Source organism: Vipera ursinii, assembly GCF_947247035.1.
Source record: "Vipera ursinii genome assembly, chromosome: 1".
NCBI lineage: Eukaryota > Metazoa > Chordata > Lepidosauria > Squamata > Viperidae > Vipera > Vipera ursinii.
The window spans coordinates 311,060,660-311,077,388 of NC_139512.1; the positions used below are offsets into that span (position 1 = coordinate 311,060,660).

Below are 16,729 nucleotides of genomic sequence, written 5' to 3' on the forward strand. Positions count from 1 at the left end.
CTGCCCGTGTAACCTTTAGAGGGCAAATGATTAGGAAATACAAGGAATTGAAATACGGAAATGAAAGCAACGATAGGCTGTTTGAAATAAGAAACCTGGTTCCCGACAGGCACCTTAGGATGCTTTTCGGAAGGCAGACCACCATCAAAGCATCAGGTTAAGAGAGAGGCGGGGCGCGGAGAGCCAATCCGAACGATCTCTACCTGTTTCTCGCGCTGCCCTAAACCGCCGTTAATTGTGGTCGCCTAGCAACTGCAGAAGCAACCGTTGCGCGGCGCGTCCAGCACGTAGTCACAGGAGCCAATCGAAAACCGGACGGTGAGATTTGGGCGGAGCCGCCAAGCCAGACCAATCGGCTGCAGGCGCGGCGCGTTTTAAACAGCTTCCGTGGCGAAACGGCGTGTTCACTGTTTAAGGGGTCTGTCGAATATTGGAGGCGGCGAGGATGCCGAGCCGCCCCGAGGATTACGAAGTACTCCTCACCATCGGTGCCGGTTCATACGGCAGATGCCAGAAGGTGCGGCGGAGGGCGGACGGCAAGGTGAGCGGAGATGCCCTCGGGCAACGGTCCCCTGGCACTTGGCGTTGCTGGCCCGCACGCCGGGTGCACCTAAGCTCCGCGGAGCCTCTTCTTCCGCCCCTCCTGCGCGGGGAAGGTCAGTCCTCGCAATCCGTTGCACGGCGCAAGGATCCCATGTCCGTTCTCCCTGAAGCCTGGAGACTCCTTGAGAGGCGGGCGTCGGGCTCTGCGCTTGTGGTTACCTTAAGTACGGTGCGGTTGCAGAACTGCACGATATGCGAAGCTACGGCATAGGTTTTCAGTTCACACATTATTCTAGGCTAAAATGTAATTGGCTAGCTTGTGATTCAATGTATTAACTCCAGCAGCCATTTGAGGAGAGGTTGAGACAGCCAGAAACGCTACCTCGCTAGCTAGTCCGCAGGTGGTTTTAGTTGCTCACCTGGAAGCCTGACAACACCTTGCAACTCCTAAAGTGAAGCAGTTTTGAAGTTGGCCTTGCACAAAGAGAAGAACAACTCCCAAAATTTTTCTGGAAGTTGAATTTGCTTTATATTTTAATTAACAATATGGTGATGTATAGGTAGGTGGGTTTTTTTAAAATCACATTCAATCAACATGAATTCTGGGTTCTAATGCTTTTGGCCTGGGATACATGTTCTGAAGTGCTAAAGCCACTTCCAGAAGCTATCCTTAAATGTACCCATAGCGTTCCTTTGACAATTACAATTAAATTGGATTTTTTGAGGTTTTAATGGGCCAGGATATGTGTGCTAAGAAAATATTTCCCATATTAGTCTGGCCATGGCCATACTTAAAAATTGGATTTTACTGCTGGACAGCCTACATGTTTTATATAATAGGAATATGGTCTTGTGACTAGCAAGGTTTGCCTTAGTAATTCTGCAATAAACACATTAAAACAAAATAAATCTGATGGCCTTTCAGAAGACATTTAAAATATTTACAATCTAGATGTAGGTCTTTAATGTTGTACACTCCTGGAGTGTGAGTTGGGCAGCCATATAAAATTATTTAGTAAATCTATTTAGTGCATCTATTTCAATAGACAACCAATACCCTGTTGTGTTATGGGTTTGGAGATAATTATTTATGTAAGCAGAGAAACAAGAGTGGCCAAAGACAGATAAAGCAGTAGGAGCAGGAATGATTTCTGATTTCCTGCTGGCTTTTCCATTGAGTATCCTAGTGGGAACCTGATCGTAGCAGTAGCCACTACCATTGAGGCAGCCACAACTTCCCCAAATGTCATTCTCTTGGGAGTCATGGGATCTGGATTTTGAATGCATTCTTTAAATTAGCCTATTTGAGGTACCTTGGTTCAAAAATTGCTACCCTACATACACTGTTTTGCCCACTTAAAGGTAATGACAAGAGTTTAAGCAGTATAAAGATGCTGTCGGGAAGTCATTGCTATGTGAGGGTTTTTATGGAATGTTAGTTATTCTATATTTGGATGGTTATGGTTATATATAAAGCAGTAAATCTGGTGAAATCAACAATACAGAAATAAACTAAATCATATGATCATGTTTTAAAAGGTCATCCATTGTACCCCTTACCCGCCTGATTCTCTTAGGAATAGGATGGCTTTTACAACCTTCCTAAAAGTTAATAGTGTGGTTGTGGGTATTATGGACCTGTTTACTTAAAAGCTTCATTTTTATTTGTGAATTTTCACCCAAATAGTCTTTTACTGATCTCCCCCTCCAGTTGTTCAATGTGATATTTGAGGATAGATCTGCTAAGGTCTCTTTGTTCATTGACAAGAATATCTGCTTGGTGAGTGAAACTGAGCAGACTGAAAACCACAAAACCTATTGGTTCTTGGGGTTATCCTAAATTGTTCAGAAAGCATGGGTTTTGGGGAGTATAGTTTAAGAAATGTTGCTTTGAAATCTCACTCCGTTTAGGATGCTTTGTTTCTACTTGGATGTTTGTGGCACAAACAGGCTTAGGATATTTGTGACTAGTTTGGGAAATTATATGTTTTTAAACCCTTACTAAGGTCTATTGTTCTCCTTAATTACATAGCTTCAGTGGGATATAGTGGAAGGCCTTGCTATCTGCTTCTCCTTGGATCATTATGGCATAAAAGTGTTTGTTATCCTTATTCCTGATTAGAACTGACAGAATTTACAGCCTCCTACCAGAGGCAGTATATTCCTATATTTAACAAGGCAAGACTCTTTATGAGGGAAAGCCTGGATTGTACTCCTAAAATACCAATACCAAATATCTCTCGATATTATAAAAATGGAGGGTTAGGATGTTCGTTTCAAGTGAGGCATGAGATACAGTTTCCTAATTCTTGGCTTAATTTTTTTTTTTAGTTACTGGGCTTCACTCCAAATGACTGTGCTATTTAATCATTTTTTAAAATATATATTTTCATAGTTTAGAAATGGCTTATTTGTCTTCTTTCAGGTTTTAGTCTGGAAAGAGCTGGACTATGGATCTATGACAGAATCTGAAAAACAAATGCTTGTTTCTGAAGTGAACTTACTTCGTGAATTGAAACATCCAAATATTGTTCGTTATTATGATCGTATAATTGACAGGACAAATACGACACTTTATATTTTGATGGAATATTGTGAAGGTGGAGACTTGGCTACGTTAATTGCAAAATGTACAAAAGAAAGGCACGTAAAAACTCTGGATTATTTGGAATGTTATGTTGGTTCTAGAATGTATGTTGGAATTAATCATCATTGTCATTTAGAGCCCTTCTGCATATCAGACGTCTTTCTAACCCTTCTTATTGTAGCATATATACAGTTAGTCCTTGACTTATGACCACAATTGAGCCCAAAATTTGTGTTGCTAAGTGAGACATTCAAGTGAATTTTGCCCCATTTAATGACCTTTCCTGACACAGTTGTTAAGTGAATCACTGTAGTTAAGTTGGTAACACGGTTGTAAAGTGAATCTGGCCTCCCCATTGACTTTGCTTGTCAGAAGGTCATATGACCTTGGGACATTGCAACCATCATAAATATGAGTCAGTTGCAAAGCAGCTGAATTTTGATCACATGACCACAGGCATGCTGCAACGGTTGTAAATATGAATAAGATTATTTTTTAATGCCATTGTAACTTTGAATGGTCATTAAATGAACTGTTGTAAAACAAGGACTACCTGTACTTAAGACTGAGTTATATTGTTTACTGATATCTTCCTTGTATCTTTTTTTTGCAACTCTTCAGTGGTTTATAATAACCAAAATTAAAATAGCTAATTAAAGTTATTTAACAATAAGTGTTGAATTCCTGTGCAGCCCTCCTTCTCCAATGACTATTAGAAAGCAGCTCTGTCGAGATTAAAATTAAGTCCATGGAAAAATGAGATATAAAAAGATTCCACTTAAAACAGGAGTCCCCAACCCCCAATCTGCGACCCAATAGTAGACTGTGGCCCGTTTGGAACCATGGCACGGAAGTGGGTGAACACGTGTGCGCACTCAGCTCAATTTATGCAAGTGGCAGGTGCACTCGCCTGCTTGCGCAAATGGAGCTGCATGCATTTGCTTGCCCACCACTCATGCAGAACCATCCCTTTCCCCCCCACTCCCCCAGGTCTGCAAAGCTGGAAAGATTGGCAACTTAGAAGATTCTGATCACATCACAATATTGTTTGAATGGAGAAGTCCTAATTTTATATCACACAAAAAAAGACTCATCTGGGAGTACTCTAATTTATTTAAATTATGCATATTGAGAGTAATCAACCACTGAAATTTCAAGAGTTTGAGACAACTTTCATGACAGAATACAAATATTTTTGTAGTGTCATTATTTTTAAATTCATGCACTTGTATTTGGTCTGATTATTTTTTATAATATGGCAGGATATGTTTAAATTCAAATATTGGTTCCTAAAACTTTTGGCTTATAAAATAATTTATAAGTTAAGCAATTATTTCTGTAGTTCTCTATTTGAAGTATTTTACCCAATTCTTTGCTCCTACCTCCACATACTTTGACTTAAATTTACACACAGGTTAATAGAGGATGCAAAACAAAACTTAAATGCAAGTTTACATTTACAAAATTTTATATATATATTTATTTATACCAGCCAGTAATGATATCTGGCTCTATTATGCAACATGTCTTTCAGTGTTTTAAAGTAAAATACAAATCAAAATCCTTTTGACCTTGCATCTTTCCTTTAAATCTGAACTAATGTAAGATGACATTGAAAATCATCAGCATAATCTTCAAACAACAGTCCCAAAAAAGGGGCAGTGAGGATACATAATAGCGTATGGACAGAATAGATAAAAGTTTGTTAATAATCCAGAATTTTGTATGCTGGGGCAAATGTCCTGATCCTCAAGCAAAGAGGACTCCAAGAAATCTCTTTGTGTGAAAGTTGAAAAAGGTAAAAATGGATCTTCCCCAACAGACAATTATTTTCTTTCCAAAGAAGATTCCAAACAGATAGTCAGATTTAGCTTGTATTCACATTTCTGAGAGAAACATCTCTACAACTGAGAAAAGTCTGTTTCTTGAATTTGGGTGAGAGTTGGGGATTTTTTTTCCTTTACAACTAGATTTAGATAATAAAATAGATTCTTGCTGTATCTTATCTTACATAAATCTTGCAAACCTTTGCCTCTGAAGTATTTACAAGAGATTAGGAAGGGGGAGATAGAATTCCTGTTGAACTGTTTAGAGAAGATTAGTAACTACAAGAATTTATTCTGTCCTTGTCTGGTACAAATAAAAAAATAAGGAATGAATAATGTAAAATGTGAAAAAATCAGAATTAGAAGTCAGAATACAAGAGAACAAGAAGTTAATCAAACCAATATTTATTAAAAATAATTTTCAAAAAGGCTTGTAAACACCAGAAAATGGAGTCCTGTGAAACTATTCCTTATACTGTATTCAGAATGCAAATTCACTGCATTCCTTTAGGATTAAAGAGCCAGTTTTGCCCATTTTCAGTGTTTTGTTTTATATGAATTAGTATAAATTTTACATTTCTTCTGGGAGCAATTAAAAGAGTATGTGGGAGGATTATATGCAAAACAATAAAATTTATTTTTTGGCTCAGGACTTAAGCTGTTCAGGTAAAAAGTCTCTCAACTTTAAAGAGCCTGTAAAGCAGGAGTGTCAAACTGCCGGCCTACCGGCTGGATGTATCATAATGAAACCACGCCCATCCCATTGCCAGCAATGGGAAAAAAGTCACGATATGTCGTGACACGTCACGTGATGTTGTGAGTTTGACACCCCTGCTCTAAAGTATCTTATTCTTAAATCACATTCTACAGTATACCACTTTGAGAATTGATTTAATGAAAAAAGTTTAGTCTAAAAGTGCTTAAAACAACCTTTTCCTCTTTCAAAAGACATTATCTGGATGAAGCCTTTGTTCTGCGAGTCCTTACTCAATTAACTTTGGCCCTGAAAGAGTGCCACAGGCGGAGTAATGGTGGTCACACTGTGCTCCACCGAGACTTGAAGCCGGCAAATATTTTCCTTGATGGGAAGAAAAATGTGAAGCTTGGTGACTTTGGCCTGGCTAGAATACTTCATCATGATACCAGTTTTGCAAAAACATTCGTTGGTACACCGTATTATATGTCTCCGGTAAGTGTCCTTCAAACTTTGTCAGATTAGTTTGGTTCTACTTTAGTATGGTCAATTTATAATAAATTGAAAGGTAATGAGTGACTGAAGAGAGTGTTTTTTTGGAATTTCAAATCTGCTTTTGTGCTGGTATAATCCAGGTTTAGGGTAAATATGGTGCCGGAGATGCTTCTACAGTGTAATTATTAACAAACTGAATCAACACTATATTAATGGAGCATGAAATGATATCTACATTGCGTCTGATTGTACTTGAAGCATTCCCACTGACATTCGTAGGGCTTCAGTTAATCATTTACTAAGTTTTATTCTTATAGTTCTACTATTCTATAGTTCTTTCCTGATCTAGAATTCTCTCAGATGTATTGATAGCAAAATCTGTGAACTGATTCCTTAGCAAGCAAAGCCATGCTGGTAGATAATTCCAGAAGATATACGCTGGGTTTACTCAGTGTACAAAGCCATATTATTCTGGTTTGTTTCATATAGCATTGTGGTTTATTCAAACTATGACTTAGCATGTTGTGTGGACCTATCCACAAAACCTATGTGGGCAGTGCTATTTCGAAAAAGACTAGGTTGGGAAGGCTATCCACTGTTAAGGATTGCTTACAGCTAAATCAGTGGTCCCCAACCTTTTTGGTTTTGTGGACTGGGAGTGGCAGTGGCGGCAGTTGCGGGGGGGGGGAAGGATGGTTTCACATGCATGCTCATCACTTGCGCAAATTGAGCTTTGCGCGCTTGCCCCTGCTTATGTGGCCCAGTTCCCAACAGACATGGGGTTGGGGAACCTTGAGCTAAACAGTTCTCCAAACTACACGCTACTAAGTAATCAATTTCCTAGAACAGTTTTCCCTCTAATTTACCATTTTATTGCCATGCAATTATTTATATTTTAATAACATTTTATCTCATTTTAGGAGCAAATAAATCGCATGTCCTATAATGAAAAATCTGACATCTGGTCTCTAGGCTGTTTGCTATATGAGTTATGTGCATTGTTGTAAGTACAGTACCGCAAATGTTTTTAAGCATGTATTTGAGAATACTTCCTATCAAGCAATAGGACTTAATATTTTACAACACAGTTCTTTAGAAATATTAGAAGTTTAATAGTGACCATTTTGTAGATTTAAAGCTGAAAAGCGTGCCATTCACTTTTCCTAGACCTCCATTTACAGCTTTTAATCAGAAAGAGCTAGCAGAAAAGATAAGGGAAGGAAAGTTCAGACGAATTCCATACCGCTATTCGGAACAGCTGAATGAACTCATCACAAAGATGCTAAACCTGAAGGTAAGATGGCTTCTGAAAAAAAAGGAAAGGAACTATATGTGGAAAATTTTCTAGACCTAATGTCCCACTTTTAATTCCCCACTCCTTTGCGCTATCTCACTAAAAGGTGCTCCTGAGAAGGAAGTGCATTTGTGTGAGTGCCAATGTAACTAAGTGCCAATAGTGAAATTAAATCCAGGTGTGTGTGTATGTATATGTATATGTATACATATATGTGTATATATCTGTCTACACCTGTGTAATCTTTAACATTTTTAAAAAGAACTTTTCTGTAAGCTAAATATGCATTTTTCTGATTTCAAGGATTATTGCCGGCCTTCAGTTGAAGAAATTCTACATAATCCATTGATAGTTGATTTGGTATCTGAGGAGCAAGTGAAAATTTTGGAGAGGAAAGGGCGACGATCAGAACAGGATAAAGTAGAAAGACGTTCAGGAACACCAACCAATGAATTAAAACTGAAAGAACAACAGCTGCAAGAGAAAGAGAAAGCTATAAAGGAAAGGGAACACAGACTAGAACGTAAGTGAATTAATGTATATGGTATTACAGGGATTCCTTCCCTGGCTGCTATGAGTTTAATCATCAGAACAAATGATTCTTTGTCAGGCCTAAAGTGAAAATAGAGATTTGAAGTAAAGGACAGAACACAGTGACAATGAATAAAATAACATGGCATTTCAGAACAGTTATAATTTGACTTCTAGTGTTCTGAAGTAGTCCACTGATACTTTCTGACAACAATCAAATTCTAAACATCCACAATGCTAATGTGATTATTGTAGTCTAAGGATTCAAATGATGACTGAACTGTTTAATAAGGTAATGCATTAAGTGTTGGATAACACAAGGTTGAAACCTACTCTCCCATGAAAATTGAGTGATTTTGAGTCTTTCAGTTCAAGGTACCTTAGAGGGTTGTTTATAGAAGAATTGGAGGCTAGTGTGCTATGCATAGTGCCTTGAGCAAAGACAATATGTTTTTAATAAATAAGACAATGCAAAGCTTACATCTGAACTTTAGATATTGCCTCTACCAATATCTGGATTTCACAAAGTATTTAAATTGCGTGTAGTTTTTTCATAGAATAAAGTTATTACAGATAGTCCTTGACTTATGATTGAGCCCAACATTTCTGTTGCTAAGTGAAATAGTTAAGTGAATTTTGCCCCATTTTATGACCTTACTTGCCACAGATGATAAGTGAATTTATGCAGTTGTTAAGTGAATCTGACTTCCTCATTGACTTTGCTAGTTAGAAGGTTGCAAAAGGTGATCACATGACCCTAGAATATTGCAGCCGCCATAAATATGAGTCAATTGTGAAGTGTCTGAATTTTGATCACATGAACACGGAGATGCTGCACTGTTTATAACTGCGAAAAGCAGTCATAAGTAATTTTTTCAGTGATGTAACTTTGAATAGTCACTAAATGAACTGTTGTAAGTTGAGGACTACCTGTGTTATTGCAATAAAGAAATGTCATATGTCTCTTTGTCAAATAAATGCCCAGTTAATTGCAATCTTATAAACATACTTTTCTTTTTGTTCTAGAGAGAGAACGAGAATTGTGTGTTCGGGAGAGACTAGCAGAGGACAAATTGTCTAGGTCTGTTCTTAAATGTTTGAAATGTTTTAGTTTGCTACAATAAGTTTTTTTTTTTAAAAAATGTTCTGGCATAGGTTTTTGTGACTGGATTTTTATTGGAAACATACTTTGGCTGGGAAAGGATACAGAGCTAGACATTTGTGATATAACAATATTTGCTAGTCTTCAAAATGCTGTAGATTAATGAGGGAATTAATTTAGAAATCATTTTAATATAAGCTTTGTTCTAATCAACTCCTTTTTGTAGGGCTGAGAATTTGATGAAGAATTACAACTTATTCAAGGAACATAGATTCTTCCTGCCAGCCACTTGCCCAGGTAGGAGAAGATACAGGAAGCTCCAACTGGATTACTAATCAGGGATACAGAAACTCCTATCATTATCTTTCTTCTATCTCTATGGCTGGTATCAGCCTTCTGGAATTGTGATAATCCCAGAATATTATAAAATGCTTTACTGTTGAATTATGTAGAAAAGCGAGACCTCCTCCTATACTGAACACATGGCTCTCTGGTTCCTAAAGATCTGAAATTCTAAGCATAGGAAACAACAAAAGATGCTTCAAGAGTTGTGAAACCAAAAATTCGGGTTTCAGTAATGGCCCTTCACAAATCATGAAGTATGCATGCTTCAGGATTGTAAGAAGCTTTCCGTATATGGAAAATTATGACTTCTACTAAACCTTTCAAAATTACTGCAAGTTGTGATTGTTTTGTGTATTTGATCAGAAACAGACAAAATATATATTCATAAAAGAAACAACCTCTGTTTCTATTTTTAATGTGAAAGTTGGCTGTTGCTCCTGGCATATCGTTACTAAATTTGGGTGACATTGTGTAAATATAAGCTATTCAATTCACCCTCTCTTGTATCTTACCAGATTGTTCTTTATTTTTATATGTTTTAGTCTTGACTTTCTTGAATTGTGAAATTAGTCCTTAATAAAATAAATTTTTATACTTTGTAAATAAGAAATTGAGATTTCTGTAAGATAATGAAATATTTCAGTGGTGTTGATTTTAAAAATTAGGTCTTCATTCTTAAAAGTATTAAGGTTTACTATTATTATGGATGCCACTATATTCCTGTGTAGCTGATTTCAAAATAATGCACTTTGGCTGGTTTTCAGACTGGATTACAAGAAATTATTGCATTCTTGCAAATTCTTCTGTACTTGAAAAGGTGTTTCCCACAAATTATTTGGGGCTGCCATTGAAAAACACCACTTTGATCATATACAGCTTCAAAGCTTGTCTAGCTAATGAAAACTTTTTTGGTTTTAAAATAGACCATTGTAAATAAAAGGCTTAGTTGTCCAGGAGCTAAACACATTCCATTTTAAAAAATTTGATGTAGAAACAGTGGTCTCTTCAATATCAATTGCCCTTAATTCACTTGAACAATAACAGAACATGGTGCTGTATTAGAACAATTTTACAAGAGGGACTATCCTGTTTTCACACTAAATGAAACTTAAACTAACAATAGCTAACATTAAGCAAGGCACTTTAAATGTACCCCAGTAGACTTCAACAAATTTATTGCCAGAAAATATAGTTACCCCCAAAATGCTTATTCAATAATAGCAGTAATAAAGATATTTAAACAATGGTTCTGGGTGACATACAAATAATGATAATGATGGCTCCTGTCACTGAGCAATCATTTTTCTTGACAATGTAGCTCTTACATATGGTATCATTTAACTAATTCCATTACAAAAAAAAATAATCACAACCAAATACTTATTGTAAAGTTATTTATTTCTTTAAGAGGCAGGGTTTTCTGAATCTGCTATCGGGTTTTGATTAAAACTTCAGATAGATAACGTCTATGTTACCAAAAATTTATGAGGGGGCTGTGCTGAATCATACTAATGACCTCTTTACAGTTTTATCTCTGTAGTTATCAACCAGATATTTTGAGAAGTCCATTGAGTGGTATATTCTCTCCTATACTTTTAGTAATTTATACATACCGGTACCCAAGATAATGGGGCCTAATTTCTAGTTTTTCTATGTATTATACAAAGAAGTTTTTCCTTCTGCTTACACTGAGCGTAAACACTGCTTGAAGCACAGCTGCAAATATACTCAACTATTCAACTATATAGTAAAGAAAAATCTAAAAAAGAAAAGCCAACACTGCTTAATTTTGTATTTTGGATGATATGTATTCTGTAAGCTTAAGGACTATGGTTGTTGTATTCTCTGATAACCCACATCTATAGTATTTTTTCACAACAACATTTATATTTTTCTATGCTGGCTGATGCAAGAGGCTGTGCTTATACGAACCTGAAGGCTCTTGACTAGGGACTAAAGAAAGGAACAGATTGAAGAGAGAATCATAAACATTCCCCATTTTACATACTTTTCTGAAATGAAAAAAATTACAAATGCAATAAAATAGAGTGTAGCAAAACTATAAAAAAATCCATGGATACCACTTCAATAAAATTTTACATTGCCATATTTATTATTTAGAATTATGGAAATGTTACTTAACATACAGTAAGCAAGTTTTATTCTACAGGGTAAACATCTGTTACCAGACCTAATCATCGTCAGGGTGGAATCTGTGATGTCTATCTGTTGGATGGATACTTGGATACAGTTAAAATTAATTTTCTCCTTCTCCCTGAATGCCACTAAGATCTTTTCTTTAGAGCAGTAGGAGGAACAGTACATTTGTTCAAACAAACATTTGTTTGTTAAATGTTCCCCTAAATATTAAATAGAATTAAGCTTTAGTTCCTTTGTAATATGTTTAGGTTTTGGAGGAAAATAAAACAAACTCTCAGTTAAGAGTCATGATTTGTCCTGTCATTTTACTGATCTTTAGTTAAGTTACATCTGCACCCACAATTCCATTACATATGTTTTAAAGATTATTCCTTCACAGTTTTCTCTACTCAGCTGTTCTAAATACATACGTACATATCTTAAAGCCAATTGTATCTCCTCATGCTTTGGATATCTGTAATTTTTAACACAATAGGAGAGAAAAACTTCTTGCTTGGAATATATTAACCAACTATAGTATAATTATTGTGAATTAAACTTAGTTTCCATCCTGCTTAGTTCTTCGTCCTGGCCCTTAGTTCTAGTTCTGAGATAACCACTCGGAGGCCTTTCGTATGAAAAGTTATGTGGTCCTGACCTGTCTGAAAGTAGAAGCACAGAAGATGCGTCTTCTGAGATGCATCTTGGTGGCCTCATTTTTTAATACCTGGTACATTCTGATTAACAAGGCAGTTAAGTGTGGGCTGATTAGCATGACAAAATTGCATTCACAGAATAACTATCAATGGTTAGTCATTGAACTGGAGTGGCATTTTGCAAATCTCAATCTTGTATTCTTTATCTTTTTTTTTCCTGATGACTTTGACGAAGAAATAGAAGTAATGCTAATCAAATCTGTGTATTGTACACAGAACTAAGTAGCATATTAATACAATAAAAGACTAATAACATTCAGTTTGATCTTGACGGATTAGAAGAATAGATTGTGAATAACAGAATAAACTTAATAGAGACAAATACAACTTTTTCTTATAAAACCATTAAATGTATATGTATAGAATATGAGCTAGTACAGGTGAAAAATATGGAAAGTAAATAAGAGCAGCATAATTTGGATACAAATACTTATATATAATAATTATTAGGGTGCATCAACAGAAACAGTGTTCCAATCATAGAAAAGCTGGTTTTGAGTATTATATCCAGTTCTGGGTACTACATTTTAAGATGGAATCAAAAGAATTGAAAAAATGTTCAAAGAAGAACAACAAGGGTGTTCAGGTTAGGCATATCACGTATGGGCTGCAAAAATCCCAAGGTCAGCCTATTTACAGAAAATAGATCTGTAAGATTCTGTGATGACACTCTCAGCAGACTTTGAGAACACAGGAAGTAGCTAGAGAGGGAAAGGAGGAAACAGCTGTTTCAAAAGGGATTTTGGAGGTGGAGTAGAAGTGCAAGAGAGCAACTTTACCTCAAGGTTAATATCAAGCTCGTGAGGGTGGCAGGCTCAGGAAATGCCATGTTGAGTTCTGAAAAATATTGCTAGCCAAGTAATGAAACAGAATATTAAAGTCTATAAAAGTCCACCCAAACGTATATTTAATTGGGCTGGGTTACTTTCTAATGCTTCACTTGGACTCAAGAATCAATTCTGGACTGGACCATTAGCTCATTTGTCTTGCTCCTCCTTTGCATTCTCATGGTCCCTAGATCCTTCCATCATCCTCCACTTTCTACTGCTATTTCACTCATTTCTCCCTTCAGATCTGAACCAAATAATTTTCCAAGAAAAAAAGACCAGTAGTTTACTGCTCCTTCTCATTATATATTCAATAAGTGATACCAGCAATAACAGGATGATTGGGAGCAAATGTGTCACTTCATATATCCGAAAGAGCTGTTGTGATTGTGTACACAGCCTGTTGGACTTAGATTAGCAAACCAAAGAAACTATAGGGCATAGTCATCTAGATCATCGAAAACTGACTCCGATTTCCCATGGGGAATAAAAGAGCTATGGGTATGCACATACTCTCTGCTGTCAAGAAGAAAGGAAATAAAATATAGGCATGTCAATTAAAAATATATTGTGACAGTTCATGATTTTTATTTTATTAAACTTATTTTAAAGTACTGGTATAAAATGTAAATGAAAACTGGGAAAATGGGGCAGGAAAATAGGAAACAAAAATCTAGGGTAAAGGGACTTCCAACTTGTGGGAATTACCAGTTCATGAATTTAAACACCTATTGTCAGAATAGGTTTCAGAGACTGGTATAGAATTTCAAGAATAAAATAATAATACAAAAGAATAATAAAAGAATAGCATGTGATGAGCATAAGAATCTTACATGATCAAGGATGCTCATACTGTCATTGAAGGAGTTATGTGATTATTCTATGCAAAATGATTTTACATAATTCTACCGATTGTGTTAGCTTTTTCAAGATGAATCTTTTTAGCACTGCTGATTCTTGCCTATATATTATTCTCTTTTTACAAAGAAACAATAATGAAAATAAGAAAGTAAAGCTAAGAAACGAACATAAACGGAACTATGATACTGTTTTCCGTTTGAATATTGTCTAGATATGTTTCAAATGAGTTTCAGAGAAAAATCCTGTTCTTCCACAATAAATAGATAGATAGATAGATAGATAGATAGATAGATAGATAGATAGATAGATGATAGATAGATAGATTAGGCATACATACATACATACATACAGATAGATAGATAGAGCTAAAAGATCTCACCATGGCTTTAGAAACTATAAAAAAAATCCCTCAAATTTTCTTTCTTCACAAATACAGTAAGCTATTCCTATTGGATTAAATGGCATGGCCTACCTTTATTTAATATTGCTTGGTATTCCCGTTTGCCATACCATATGTGAATTCTGTGATGTGATATTCTATGATGTTAGATATGAATTCTAATATTTTGCAAATTGTATAGCTAAAGAAATTCATATGAATATTACAAAGGTATATTTTTGTTTATCTTTTTAAGAAGAGGAAGTGTTACCTATCCCTACAACAAGAAAAAAGAAAGTCCAGTTTGGTGATGAAAGTAAAGAAAATGTTCAAGGTGAGGAAAACCTGGAAAATTTTTCCCAATCAAGAGGAAAGAAATGTAACTTGAAGAAGCGTCTTTATGCTGCAAATCTGCGTGCTCAAGCCCTGTGTGAACTGGAGAAACACTACCAATTGAAAAGCCATCAGCTGCTTGGAATGCGTTGAAACAATTCATTTGTGCCTGTAAAGAGTAGTGATATTTGGATGGTGTTTTAAAAGTATATTTTTGTAATGGTTGTGATGAAAAGGTTTGTGTAGATAGTTTTAGATGAAAAATAAGCTCTAAAATGTTTTAAGCTAATGATTTGTGAGCATTTCTCTTCTTAGGAATCGTGCACTTTTATGCACTCAATGACACCAAAAAATTACTAATATTTTAACAGAAAAAAAATGGTTTAGAAGATGTTTTAGGATTAAGATGAGAGTAATGTAACATTGCTACTATGTATCAAAAGAAAAGACAATTGTAGGATGGGGTTTCCAAATCTGCTTTTTCCATTTTTTTAAAGTATCTTCTTAAATTTAAGTTTTGATATTTTTGTATGTGTAAGTGCCAGTTGGCTGTGTCTGTTTTATCCCCACTAGGCTTTTCAGAGTTGGGATATTACTGAAAGCATGGTTTGAAATAATGATAAATTGCTTAAAGGGAGAAAATATGGTCATCATTTGGTTGGCAGAATTTTGCATATAAGCAGCTTGCTTTGTTAAAGCCTGATCTGCTTGGAAAGTTTCATCATCAAGTCTATCTGTCAGATGTTATAGACTGTAACTCCTATAAGCTCCAAACAGATGACCAGTAATTGGAGATTTGAGAAACTGTAACCCCCAAGCATTTCAAGATTATTTCTACATATATTAAATGCTGAAAAAAGAACTGTTAAAGACGTGTCAATGTGAATTTTACATATGTAAAGGAATTATATCTCAAGCTATGCTTCCATGGAAGTTAGAATGTGGATTTCTTCAGGGGTCAGGATGTACAAATTCTGCAACTTGCGATAGAAAGCATCAGTTAAATAGGCTTGTGTGTCTATTTTTCATAGTGCATAATAAATAATATGAAGGCACACTTGATCTAAATTGTTTTGTTTTCTAAATCCAAAAGTCTGATTACTAATAACTTCAAATTTTGCTAGTTGTTTTTCCCCCCTAGTGTCCTAAATATGGTGCCCCTGTCCAATCTCTGTCATGGGTCTACTGAATTCTTGAATTCAGGACTGACTCGTTGCTCTGTTCCACACGACTGTTTCTAGGAAACAAAATGTTCTTGTGACACAGAAAATTGTGTCTGTAAGAAATATCTGTGTTCTTCATTAGATAAAAGTGAGTTAACTTTTGCATCCCTTGCAGCCTGAACCAAAGCTGTGATTACCAGATATGCAAAAATCAGCCATGAGGTGGCAATAAAGATTTGTCAGCTCAACTGTGCCATCTAGATCAGGTCTTCAACCTGTGGGCCACGGCCCAGTACTGGGCCACGGCCTATTGGCCAGTGGGCCGCAGGAATGGCTGGCGAGTATGCTCACATTTGTTCACACCCACCACTTGTGCTAGTGGCCCCGTTTGTACATGCGTGGGAGTGCTAGTGCTGCCACCAGCGTCCTGTTTACGCATGTGTGCAGGCGCTAGCGGCACGTTTGCGGGTACTAGTGTCCTGCTTGCGTGGACATCCAGGCAACAGCGCTGCCATGGGTGCATGCAGTCCACTTGCGCATGCACATGGATGCTGGTGCTACCGTTGTGTGCACGACCATTTGTGCATGTGTACATGCACACACATTTTCTCTGCTCCTCCCTTTCCCACTGGGCCGCCAACCCACAAAGGTTGGGGAACTCTGATCTAGAACATGGGAATAAATGCACTTTGGGTCAGGATGTAAAGTTGTTGCTTACAAATATTTCAGCCCTATGCTCAAATTATTATTATTATTTTTAACAGATGGCCTTCATGCTGCACCATATGCTGTTTTTGAAATTCCCCTTAGTAAAATGAGAACAGTCTCACCAATGAGTCATTGTTTCCAGTTATTACAATTAGTGATGTCAGTGTAGGGAAATGGACTGTGTCT

At 36.3% G+C, this 16,729-nt stretch overlaps 1 protein-coding gene across 2 annotated transcripts; it reads left to right on the forward strand.

Moving 5' to 3' along the window:
- Window positions 1–445: 445 nt before the first annotated feature.
- Window positions 446–14,865, forward strand: NEK2 (NIMA related kinase 2; the record flags this gene model as incomplete). 2 transcript variants are annotated; one of them, XM_083350307.1, is made up of 9 exons in its annotated part: window positions 446–541; window positions 2,969–3,186; window positions 5,905–6,145; window positions 7,066–7,148; window positions 7,313–7,439; window positions 7,743–7,962; window positions 8,997–9,051; window positions 9,299–9,369; window positions 14,596–14,865. In XM_083350307.1, the coding sequence occupies 9 exons, from the start codon at window positions 446–448 to the stop codon at window positions 14,823–14,825; spliced, it is 1,341 nt and encodes a 446-aa protein (XP_083206433.1). In that variant the 3' UTR covers window positions 14,826–14,865. The 2 variants fall into 2 exon arrangements, with proteins under 2 accessions (XP_083206433.1, XP_083206434.1); XM_083350308.1 differs by having other exon boundaries at window positions 14,599–14,865.
- Window positions 14,866–16,729: the final 1,864 nt, after the last annotated feature.